This window comes from Chaetodon auriga, chromosome 13 (assembly GCF_051107435.1).
Source record: "Chaetodon auriga isolate fChaAug3 chromosome 13, fChaAug3.hap1, whole genome shotgun sequence".
In the NCBI taxonomy this organism is placed as follows: Eukaryota; Metazoa; Chordata; class Actinopteri; order Chaetodontiformes; family Chaetodontidae; genus Chaetodon; species Chaetodon auriga.
Window position 1 is genome coordinate 18809745 of NC_135086.1, and position 13413 is coordinate 18823157.

A 13413-nucleotide genomic window follows, 5' to 3' on the forward strand; every position below is an offset into this window, starting at 1 on the left:
AAGGAACACTACAAGTTTTAGAGGACTCGATCGCACTGGCTCAGAGAGTCTATCACAGTACGTACCTTCTAATGGCTTGGGCAGGAAGTGAGCAGCTGGTTTTGTTTTTTTCACTCGGTTCCCCTTCATGGCTTGGCCCTCTTTATTGAGCCCTAGGAACCAAGCTCTCCCAGACTCCTGTTGTCTGTACAACATGGACGAGTAGATCACATAGTAGTTCTCAAACACCGACTCTTTGAACTTGCACTCCGCTGTAAAGAGTTCCTGCAGAGACAGACACAAGCACCAGGCAGATTATAAGAACAGGGTCTTTCAAACCAAAAACAATCCCTCAGAGATTTCATTTGAATATAACATGTGGAAGACGTTCCAGTGGACTCAAATTAATAATTCATGGTCCATATTATATAAGAATGAAACAGCTGTCAGATTCCTAATTTACATTTTAACTTTTATGGAAGGTCCCCGGGACAAATGCCACCTTTATTCCGCCCTCACAATGTGTAGAATAATGTTATGGCAGGCACAAAAAGTGCCTGGCCAGGTGAAATGGATTTCATACTTCCACTTGTCATGAAAAGGATGAGCGATGCAGAGTCTATCCGGCTATAATCAGGTCTGATTCAAGCCGAGTCTAATGACCTGCTCTGATGAAATGCAACTCCCATTCTCTCCTTGGCCTTAACCTTGACATCAGATGTAGGAGCACTCGTTTAGTCAATTAGCTCATGTTCCCGGCAGAAAGTATATATTGTTTGGCATTGACCTCAGCACCTCAGCATTGGAAGTATCAGCACTCCCCACCCCCTCCCAGATGTCTCATCAGACACTCTTGGCTTGTTCCTCAATTTTTTCCTAATTGGTAAAACCAAAAGGGAATCATTCCTCCCCAATACTATTTCTTCTATTAGCAATTTGTCTGTGACTGCTTTCTGAACTTTGTACGAATAATGATAGAACTAATCAAGTGACTCCTCCATCCTTTACACCTCAATCTGGCAATGACAAATGAACACCGAAGCACCACATCCCTCTCCGCCGTTGCCCATTCATCTCCAACCAGAAGGGTAATAAAAAGCGTTTCCACCGCCCTGCCAGGCTAAAAATAAAGGCATTCATCGAGGTGTATTAATCAAAGTGCACTCATCACAATGGAGAGTTTCACCACATCTGTTTTGGGCAACTCACACTGAGCTGGCTCAAAGAACTGCTGAGAGTATATATAAAAGCCCACGACACACACCGAACTGCAGCGGTTCACAATGTCAGGGTCTGGAGGCTTTAAGGAGATTCTTGAAGGACCCAAAATAAGGAATAGCTTATTTTCTTCCTGACGAATGTGCAAAATTGAGATTGTGTAGGTCATATCTAGTGTCATCTTCCAATGTACATGCTACAAATTACTTTCTGTGCTAAAATGAAATAAATAAACACACACAGTCTTATCAAACAGGGTGTCCGGATGTTTAGCAGGTATAATGTTCACAATTGCTAATTAGCATTAAACACGAAGTCCAGCTGAGGCCGATGGGAACGTCAGTAGTTTTTCAGGTAGTTGGTCATAAATGAAAGTAGACCTAATGATGTGGCAGATGAAGAGTTAAAGGATCCCCAAAGATGTTACAATTTATCCTAAGAGGGGCATAAATGTCTGTACCAATCCATCCATTAGATGTCAAGATATTTCACCAGGTTAGTAAATACTCATTTGTGGCACTAGATGAAAAATCAATGGGATTCATCCTCTGGGCACCATGAACGTCTGTACGACTGACCGATGTTGCCATCTCTTTCATGTTATTTCAATTCTCAATATTAGCTCTCAGTAAATGTCTCAAGCATTTTCATGTTTCACCAGACTCTGATTTAATAGCTACTTTAGTGAGGCCTTGTCTTTACACTGTAGCTGCACAGGACATTATTTATGGGCTGAATGCTCAGTTATGAACACATGACGCACCGTACCACAATTATGATGTAATTAGCCCTTTGTTGAATTACTCCTGTCAGAGCTTATCCTCCTGACAGTATTCATCTGAAAGCAGAGTGGAGCAGGAAGCAGCAGAGAGCCACTCGGGATCACCGTAATGATCCTGTGAAGCACCTGGCTGTATTTTAAGTGTCCTCTCCACCCTTGATTGAGGACTCGTGGGCATTTCTGAGTAGAAGGCCCAAATGCATGATGCATAACAGCAGCAACAACTCAGATGGTAAAAAACTCACATCGCAATTACAGTGAAAATCAGTCCAAACTCTGTGAGATATGCATTGGGAAAGCCTACATCATGATGTTGGCCTGTCTCGCCAGTGATTACATTACACAAGAGAATTAACTTCAGACTACTCTAGTGGTAAATGTAGGGATTAGGATCAAACCTATTAATTCTGAGTCTGTCACAGCAGCTGAGCAGAAGAATCCAACGATACACACTGCAGGCTGAAGCAATAAAAGCTCAGCATTACATGATAAAACCCTGAGCACGCGGCCGTCTGGCATGTTTAATGTCAAGTAAATAAACAATCCCTCTGGTCGATGCACAGGCTCGAGACCATCGTTGTTCATTTTGACGCGCTCATCAAGATTTATTGTGTGTCAGCGGCAAGCAGCAGTTTATCAAACAGCTGCTTATTATGTCCAAGTTGTCAGAAAGAGAAGTCTGTGTCCTGTCTGAGCAGGTGACAGAATTGTATATGGCACTCTGTACACACAACATATACAACTTAACACATCCCAAATCATATGAGATTCATAAAAACACCCACTCGGGTGATTTCTAGCCAACAACACAGAACAAATGTCCTCAATGCAATGCTTCATTTGTTAAACCAAATAACCTTTGTTCTCTGAAAGGATGTTTCAGCATGCTCTTTTCATGCTGAAGCAAAGTCTGTTGCTGAGCCGATTAGAAAGCAAACAGTTTTACCTTCATGGTTCCCTGAGTTGCTTCAATTAGGTAATTAATTCTACTTTTTCCTCGTCAGGTGAGACGCAGCGCAGGTTGGTTGGCTGCTGTAATTAGACACAACATTTCGATGCCGGTCCAGGTTTCGCCCAGCACTGATTACTTAAACGGCACATAACAAAAACAGCCTTGAGTCAAAGTAATCATACAAGCCGGTGCCAAGGCCATAATTGTGGCTAATCAAACGCCTTCACATAGGCGCACAAAAAGTCTGTCTTTGTTTACGGAGGCAGAGCGAGTGGAGGTGGTTTGTTTGTGGACTGATGCTTGACGCCGAACAAAAATTTAACACTGCCAGTCACCATAGTCAGTTTGATTGGAAGATCAGAGCAGCGAAGGCAGCCGACTTCAGACACGTTGCTTGTTGATTGCATTGCAAGTGTGTCAAATGTCAATGACAAGCCGAGCGCTTTTATCATGTTCTTCCTTTGTCTTGTCGCAGTCACAGTTTAGCCGTTTGTCCTCATTTGTGATCAGTGACATTTCACTCATATGCCAGAAATTGCTGATAATCTAAGTTATACAATCATTTCTTTGACTTTGACTTCTTTGGCTATAAGCCAGATGGCAAAAAAGTATGTGGACGCCCAAACAGAGCGTATGGACAACCAAAGATTCTCCTTATATCACTGACCTCACATTGTGCATGCCATGTTGAAACTGTTGGCACAAAGGCACAAACTCACTGTTCTCTGCATTATTATATTTATATTATAAAACATCATTGTTACATTATATCTATTACTTTAAGATGGACTAATATACACATTTTCATTAAACACAGGCTTAAATGACAACAGGTAATGTGAAGGTGGTCACAGTGACACGGCCCATACGGCCTCTTTCAGCTCATTGATTTGGTTTTACAGGCCCCAGCTTCACTGTTTTGGTTTGACTGTGCACCAAATGAATGCTAGTATTGCTCCTTGTGCCCTAGATGTATGCATAGACTGTTGGCGAGCACATTTTTCATAATAACCTAGTAAGTTGACTGTATCTCAGGGACAACTGGGCATCCCAAACAGTAAATGTCTGATGTCACACATATGCTGATCTGCTGAATCTGGTCTTTATGTGACAATGCACAATGGCAGCACATGTGCATTATGTCATCAGGAAGAGGAGCTTGTTACAGGACCATTTCAAAGGCAATCGAAACCACTGAGAAAAGTGTGTGGCGGTATCACCTTTAGATTCAGGGTTGTTTTGCTGTATAATTCTACCCAACATCAACCTAATATTTTGAAAAAATATGGGTGACATTGAAGAAGAGAAAGGAGAGTGAGATTGGAACACTGTGCACACTTTCACACCAGTGGCAAATCGAATCATTTTTGAGGCACCAAACGGTTGATTTTCTTCCCGCTCAATCTCTCCGCCTGGCGCTCCACATCAGTGGCTCCCTGCTCTGAAAGGGAAGGCCATAATTGACCTTGGCCACAGACAGCGTGAGGGGCAAAGACTGCTCAGCCCCACATAATCAGCCCCCGTCACCAAAGCAAAAGGACGGCGACAGAAATAAAGGAGAGATGAACAGTCAAGTGAAGGCACAGTGAAAAAAGGCTAAGAGATTGACTCAGAGAGGCGGGAGGGTGGTTGAGGGGAAGGGGCAGATCCTCAGAGGAATACAGCTTCTTCAGAAAAATAAAGAAGGATAAATGAAAAAATAAAGAAAAGAGGTAAATGGATACAGACAGATGGAGAGAGTGGGAGTTTAAAATAAAAAGCCCTGAAGAAGAGAAGAATAGGTATTAAAGACAAGAGCGCAGGGAGACTCACTCTGATTCAAATATCCTTTGGAAAAAATCACAAAACGGGTCGTGATTGCCGAGTATGACCGCCTAAAAGTAGGTGAGAGGAGGCTCGTACGGGGAGGGGGACGCACATTAATATGCAGAGTGACTGCTCACTACCCCACTGTGGAAACGAAGAAATTGTTTATTAATGCTACCAGCACAAAACCTATTAATCCATGGAAAAAGGTCAACCTCCAGAAAGCTGAGCTGCATTCACAATGCTAAGCCGCTCTCATATGTATAAGAGTCACGTCGACAGTGTGTGCAGACAATGGGGGCTTCAGCAGACCTGTCTGATTATCAAACTCAGAGGAGGAAGAGGAGACAGGGACCAAATGAGCAGAGTCACCGCTAAACAGCTGGATGAACTGTGTTTTCTTTTTTTAATTTTAAATTATCTGAATACGCATGACAAGACTGGAAGCACGTGCTCTCATCAGATTATAACAAAAAGAAATGAAAAAGTAGACATTTTCGCTTCTATTTACAGGCATGCGACAATAAATTGAAGGTCTGAGAACACTTGCAATCAGAAACCCGCATTAAATATTCAGCAGTGATGATATGTTTTCATGAAAAAAATATGAAGCTTTTGACAGACTGCAGAGTTGGATGTGACAGAATCAAAACAGAGGACAGAAGTCAAAATATGATCAATGCGACTTCCTGGCTGAGCCTCAAAGTCACAATGGCAAGGGAATATTTCCTGACTTTGCTCTTTGTCTTCACAGACACTTGGATCTGCAGACAGCAAAAAAAATGTCTGCATGTTGTCATGCTTTGCATCAGATTTGAGCACATTATTAGCTGCGACTGACGAAGACATCTGCAATTCATAGGCGATGACTTGGAGAAAAGCAGGTTTAAATTCTGCTTATGAATCGTTCAGTTTGTCTTTTATATATCAAGACTTTAATTAAGTTAATTGTTGCTGTTAGTGCTGACAGTTATTACAACAGAAGAGAACCTTAAAATTATTATTTTTTTTACTAATACATACACTTAACAATTTAATCAAGTTTTGAAGCCTAAGATTATTATACCTGCATGTTACCTGGAGATAAAATGATTTTTCATTCCCTTCTGTTCTCTGTAAACAGAGATCTTTAATTTCTTTATTCACTGGAGTAGATAGACAACAAAAACCTTCATCTCTGCAGCCAGAAAACAGAAAACTCCAAAGCCTTACTGCCAATTTACATGGTGAAATATGACTTTAACATAACAGACCTTAACATGTTGTCGCAATACTTCCTTTTTAACCCAAGTGAGGAACAATATACATTTTACTGAAAGGCTGACAAAAAGCACTTTTAAGGTGTTTGGCCACCAAAAGCACTTAAGTGTTCAATAAAGTTTCCCTGAAGGCAGAGACCCTTTAACACTGCCCCAGTACAGCTCCCCTGGTGCACTTTACACACACACACACACACACATGCATGCACACACAAACACAGAAAGCCAGGCATGGAAAGCGGCAAACATTGTGAGCTTTTGGAATAAATCATTGAAGAACACGCTAATGTCTGCAGGAGAAGAAAAAGCTTTGCTCATACTAAATAAAAAAACATAGCATTGCAGGAGCAAAGACACAAACAAAGCGCAACCACCCACGCCGAACCCAGTGGGGCTTCAAGCACTTCACGGTGTGTCTCTGTGTGTGTCTCTGTGTGTGTGTGAGTTGGTATGCATGTGTGCGTTTGTCCACTCTGCCGCTGTTGATCCGTAAATTGGTGCCAGATTGGTGTCAAGGCAGCCAGATTTTTGCTAGATTGGCTCGTCATCTCTTGTCAGTTGAGCCAGCAGTCTGCCCTGTGCAACAAGCTGACGAGCATACATCAGACATGTCACACAACCGCGCGCGCACACACACACACACACACACACACACGCTCTCTAATTTATTGAAGTGCACTCGCACACTCCTGCAAGTCCAAGCACACACAGACAGAAATAAATAGACAGTCATTGTAGGACAGAGCTGCAGCGAACATATAGAGAGAAAAATGCGAGAGCTGTCTGCAGGTATGGAGTTGTTTCTCCTCTCTGTGTGTTTCTGTCTCTGCTCTGTTTGTGTTGTTTACACCCTCAGGAACAGCGTCCTAGTTTTTTTCTTTTTTTGAAAGAGGAAGTGCATGTCTTCTCCCTGTAGATTCACTTGTCGGTGACTCGCTCCCTTGCTACTTTGCACTTAAACATCTTCCTCATCGCAGCTCCAGCGAGCCTTCAGCTGTATGAATGGATTGCAGCAGGTGAGCAGAGAGCAGCTCATCTCTTTTGTTGTCTCGGCATCTTGTGCCACCAAACTGAAGCACCAATATGTTAGTGTGTGAGTGTTAATATTCAATGTGTTGGTCTTTTGATTGAGATGTTTTATTTTTCATGGCACCAGTGGCATCGCTGCTGTTTTTAATTGTTAGTCGAGCTTCTGGGGATATTTTCATTTTTGTTACTGTTGTTGTTGATGGAGAAATTCAGGCCTCTCCCTATTTTACTGGCAACAGCTGAAGGGTTCAACTAATAGCTCACAAAAATTATGATCGCGACCATCTTTTCCTGATATTGATATTTATCATGACATATACTGTATTTTGATAATGCTGCCATTCTGAGAAGTATCCTGATCATGACTGAGGTCTGAAGGAACCAGAGGATTCATTAGTTAACTTCAGAACAAAGTTCGTGAGCATAAAAATAGAATAACATAAAGATTTAACTGTGCAAACAGATTACAATTAATTACCTTTAACTTTGCAAACATGCTTTATCTGTCTTAATGAAACAACTCTAATCAGCTTGTCTTATGACTTATTAAAACAATAGTGTGGCACCGTTTCAGGTGATGGTAAAGATTTAATGCGTTTCCTGTCTTGGTTGGTATATTTCACCCACTGTCTTAATCTGTACTTTGCTTTTGAGATATCGAAACCAGTTTTACAAAACTGACACTGTGTTTTCTTTTGCCGTGTTTGATATTTTGATCATATCTCCTTTTGTTGCGCTTATGGATGATGTGCATTGTCGTCGTTGACTCCAGTAAAATAAGCTACAGTCTGCTTCGCTCCCTCGACTGTGAGCTCTGCTCTGAAGTTACGCTGCTGTCCACTGTCTGTGTGTGAGGAGCTCAGCCCTGCCCTCGTGCAGACAGGCAGCGACACAGCAGAGGCAGCGAGGCAAAAGTTGCTTTTGTGCCCCTCGGTTCCTGTTGGTATTTTTCTTCTTTTCCAGAGCACATCCATGTTAACATCCACTTTCTCGACCGACTAAAACAAAAAAAACATGGGCGTGTACTTTGACGTTCAGGCCAAATACTGCAGACTGACTGGTTGCCATCACACTTATTTCTGCTGTGTGATAGGCTGTTAGATATCCATATTGCTCAGCCAGGAAAAGACCAAAACCAACAATGATTCAACTAAGGTATTATCTGTGTGCAAAGTCTAATATTTCTTCTTCCTCTGTGCACCTGACCTCTATTGTTGTCCAAACTATTTCAAACATACCAATTAGCCTACTAGGTACATTACAGTAGGAATGGATGGGCTTAGGGCTGAATGAATCTCTCAGTGTTCTGCATGTTGGTTATGGTCTTTTCATGGGATTTTGTTGACAGCAAGAAACACAGAAAAATACCAGCCTCAAATTTAAATTGTGATATCAGGATATGCTTGTGTGTATGTGAAGGCACACGACTGAGGCATGAGTGTGTGAACTGCCTGGCCAAAATAAAGCAAACACACACAAACATGCATAATGTGACATATTGGGTTATAAATGGCCCCTGCTTTCAAAGATAACCCCACATCTCATCCCAGGATCACCTGATGGGCCAGGGAAGTCCTGCTCTCCTGAGCTATGAAATCATTTTTCACAGCTGTCTTTGGGGTTTTAGCGTACTCTTCCTCTTGTGCTTTCCAATAGGCAAGAGCTGAAATGTCCTTGCGACAGAATTTTCGCAGTGTGACTACAAATAATTCCCTCATCTGGCTGACAGACAAAGTGTTCTGTTTTCATAGAAGCAGAGGCAGAGCAAACACAGGTGCAATGCCATTTTTGTCAGGCACACCTGCATTTTTTGCCCTCTCATCTTTTGGCCTATTTCGTGGATCTAAACTGTCATCTTGCTCTGAGTGGGTGGAACGGCACAGCAGAGGTTGTGTTCAGGCAGATAAAATTCAGTGCAGCGGAATTTTGGTGCCAGTTGTGGCATGAAATTGTGTCACAAATACAAAAACACACAAATTTTCATGGTTTAATTGATACCAGGTACGCTGTTGGAGGGAAGGGGGGCCTGGATGATTCAGGGGGTCAAAGCTCTTGTAACAAAAAATAATAATAATCAAAATTCTAAGCCTGTAGATGTAGCTATCGATTGGCATTCTGCACAGTTATCCACATTATATCACACAGTTGCTACCCCGTGTGTGTGTGAAGAGATGCAAATAAAGCCAGATGTTTGAACTGCAAATCTGAAGACCTGAACGGCTCTAAAAACTGAGATTAAAGCTGTGATTTCTTCAAAGCGCCTGCTTTAATATATTACAGGATTGAGGGATTCGGTTCCAGAGAGTCTTGCTTTCCCTTTGGTATTTTTGAAATTTGACTGTAGAAAGGCCATTTCACAGTGCCTATCTCTTCTGAAACCTTGTTGACAAGCAGCCAGAGCACTCAGCCTGAGTGTCTGTGCATGAGGGGGAAGACAGTGGAGGATTCCCCAACAGTCTGTCTCTCTGTGAGGATAAAATGTGGCATGGCTACAGCTGGAAGGCTGAGCAATTCAACCAGTCAGCCAGAAAGGAATCATGGAACCAGCCGGCCTGCCCATCAGCTGCCATATTGGATGTGGGGGAAACTGCACTGAACGTAGTCAATACTTCAGCTGTAGCAAACGAATGTTGGGTGGTGGGGATATGTACAAAACTTTGCTGGACACACATACTGCATGTTAACACAACAGGAAAATGTGTGTGATGAGGATTAAAAGAGCAGATATTCAACGCCTGCTTATGTCTTCACCTCACAGTCATGAGCCTCCCTTTCCTGTGTGCATGTACATGTTTCTAACATGAATAGCTTTTATAGCAGGTAGCGTTGTGTATGTGGGTGTATCACACAGTAACTCCTTCTGACCTGCTGGCCTCTGCAGAGAAGCTGTGATGTAAATACAGTAAGCACAGGATTGTACAAACGTTTACAGGTAGAAGTCAGAGCTATTCTTACTAAAGGAGTAAGATACGATTTCCATACAAAGAGAATGCAATGTCACACACAGATGCCTGATTAACTACAGAATAAAATGTTTCACTGTTCTCCAAATTTAGGAATAGTGCCACTCTTAGAAGGATGATGTATTGGCAGTTTAACACACAATGGACATACAGGCACACTGGTCCCTGAACTTTCAGTTTCTAGCGCTCTGGCAGTAGCTGCTGTGTTGCTTGATTCACAGTGTGAAGAACCACATAGACACAGTGGAGAGAGGATTAGCTCTTATTTAAGAGACTGCATTTTCATGATTTACAACCTTTCTGTAAGAGCCCTCACTGTATTGATTTTTACAACTCCAGGGGTGAAGCTTGATAAAATGTTACTTTCATTTCATGGGTGGAAATAGAAAAGGAAGACGGATTCTTGTGGAGGAAAAGAGAGGAGTGTAGCTATTACACCTGCAGGCAGGCTCAACATTGAAGGCTTTTTTGTCGCAGCAGAAGGGCTCCATCCTTCTCGCACACACCCACACTTCGATCAAGCTACAGAGAACAGCTTGAACGAGACTTGAACCTGCAACCCTATGGGCTTGACACAGAAGTCCTTCTGAGCTTTGAGCCATGATAAAACAGCTGTAACCCTCCAGAATTTCTCTTTAAGGGTCATTCCTTGATGCTAAATAGTATCAAGAATAAACCATGAGTGGATAATATAGCTAAGCACCACAAGACAAAGCTATTTCATAAAGGTTCTTTAGACTTCAACAGCAAAAAAATGATGATGATCCTAAGCTGCTTAATAGCATGTCGGTCACAATGGAGGCAGCATCACATTACATTTTTTGTGTGTTTGTGTGTGTTCCCACACATCCTGAAGTTGTGGTGTTTCCTGTTGCAAAAAAAAAAAGCAGCTCACTGCAGTTTATAGTAGGCTAAATGGGGCCCACGTGTTGCAAAGATAGCACAGAATATACTTTATGCAACACAAAGTGAAGAGAAAAATAGGCTGAACATGCAGATGAGCTGCTGATTGTGCACCAGACCCCCTTAAAATAATTCAAAAAGCTTTTGTGACTTCCTTTTCTGTGACTTCAACTCCCGAGAAACTAGAAAATGAACAAGTCTATGGGTCCACAAATGGGTTAGCAGCTCTATTAGACTTTACTGTATATCTGTGCTTTGAGCTAAATGTGAACATCAGCACACTAACACTCTCACAGTTTTGATATTTAGCAGGATTTTTTTACCATGCTGAGTTTAGCATGTTAGCATGCAACGCATGTACTAAACCTTTTGAACCTTTTTACCAAATCTGATGAAAATCCGTCTGATGGTAGTCTGGACATTTTACTAAAAATTACACACGAGATCCTCATGTAGTGGAAAATTCAGAAAATCACCAAGTCCTTGGCATTCATGCTTTGGGAAGCTAAACGTGGTGTCAATACATTCCAGAAGATGTTGATGTGGTACTAGATGAGTAAAAATGTTTACCTATTGGTGGCACTAAAGGAAACACTTTTCAGTCATGCTGCTAGATTTTTTCATCCTCCATGTGACGTTTTTATCATCTCATCTTTGATAATGTAAAGAAAAATACGGATAAATTTGGTTGACATCCCACCACATAAAGAATAAACTCCCACAAGGTTGATCAGGCTCTTCTGGATTGGCTGAGAATGAACACGCCTAAACTGTGACACCAGAGCTTGAGTCACAAAACAGACAGCCAGGAGGGATGTCAAGTGCACAATCTGACGTGCGTGTGCAAGTGATACGCATCCCGTCTCTGTTTGGATACTGAGCTCCTGAGGACTACTTGTTGCTTTTGGAGCCCTCGTCTCTCCGCTGCTCATTTGCACATTACACCGCTCTTGAGGCAACAAGCACAAGTGTGCCATTTGTATTTGCATGGTGCTTGACATTTACACACTGGGAAAGCAATTAGGCCAGAGCTAGGGTCGTTAATACAGTGAACAGGATAGACTTGTTTGCTCTGATAGCTACAGCAATATGTATTCATGGAGAAATGACAATGATGCCATCTGTGTATCTACATACCAACATATCCTCTGTGGGTCTCACAGAGGAACAAAGATGAGAATCTGAATTCCCCGTTCCGTGCGCCTACTCTTCTTCTGTTTCTCCTTTATGTCAGTTGCTCAGTGGCGTAAACACACACTTATATTCACACACAACAACACAAACAGGCACGATAAAAATATGTCTTTGTATATCACTAGCGGCCTGAATCTAAGCAGTATAAAGGCCCGCTCTTTGAACATGCATTTTTCAGTCTGTTTCAAAGGAAAACAAGAGAATACAGACAACAGCACTGGAAACGAGGAGATACGAGGCACACTGTGCTCAGTATGGACAAATGCTGGTTGCTGATACCAATTCAAAATAAAAGAGGCGGGTTGGATCACAAGTTAAATAAGTTGGATGGGGAAGTGGAAAGGGTTACAAGCATCATGGAGGATGCGCCAATGGCAGCAGGTGGACAGAAAACAAGCATCAAGCTTTTACTGAAGAAGTGAGTTAAACTTGATGAAGATGAACTCACTGTATGTCATGTCTGTATATACTGAGATCCACAGAGGGAGAGGGGGGGTTTGCAAACAGGTGCCATCCTGCAGCTTTAGCCATACCTCAGCACCTCTTCAACAGGTTTAACATTTGTTCCTGATGTTCTGTTTGCATTGGACAGCAAGAGTTATTAAAAAATAAAAATAAATAAATAAATAAGAGAAGGAGAAGTGGAGAAAAAAGCGCATTACTTGCCTCTGAGACATAGTGAAGTAGAAGTATAAAGCTGCATAAAATGGAATAAGTAAAGTACTAATTTGTACTTAAATACAGTACTTGAGTAAACGTACTTCCACCACTGACAAGCTGACAGACTTGCACTGCTTTACTTTATATGAGATCTGCAGCCTTTGCAAAAGAAAAATAAGAGGAAGAAATGAACATGAGCTAGTCCATTATAATCTGTGTGAACTGAACTTTGAGCAGGCTCATGTGAAGTGTGAACTTGCACAACGGTGTTTATTGCTTTGGTAAATATTAATTCAAGATGGAAAGCAATCAAAAAATACAACAATCATTTTCGATTACCGCACAGCATGAGTGGCAATAAAATCTGATTACTTGTGGTGATGAAATGTTCAGTTAAAAATGCAATTTAGCACCATGTGGAACATCTCATTTGGTATCTAACAATTCAAGCCCTTTGCGTAAAGATCAGGAAGATCTGGTGGAGGCGCCAACAGGAAGTTTATCGCTGGGCAACCAGAGTGCAGCCCATATGAATATACTGTGTTAAAACTCTTATGGAAATGATGTTCCCGTGTGATTGACTCTTAAAAGGTAATCACAGACTGGAGATGGGATCAGTAACATTCCCAGTGTCCTTTCATTTCCTAGCCACAGAGAACACAATTATTA

General features: G+C 41.8%; 1 protein-coding gene across 3 annotated transcripts in view; it reads right to left on the minus strand.

Annotated features, from left to right (window-relative positions):
- Positions 1 to 13413, minus strand: part of fgf14 (fibroblast growth factor 14) — a 96561-nt gene that overhangs the window by 5031 nt on the left and 78117 nt on the right. For all 3 annotated transcript variants that reach the window (XM_076746882.1, XM_076746880.1, XM_076746883.1), the window contains exon 4: positions 66 to 264. In XM_076746882.1, coding sequence (XP_076602997.1) covers positions 66 to 264 — 199 coding nt within the window. The remainder of the gene's footprint in view (positions 1 to 65; positions 265 to 13413) is intronic.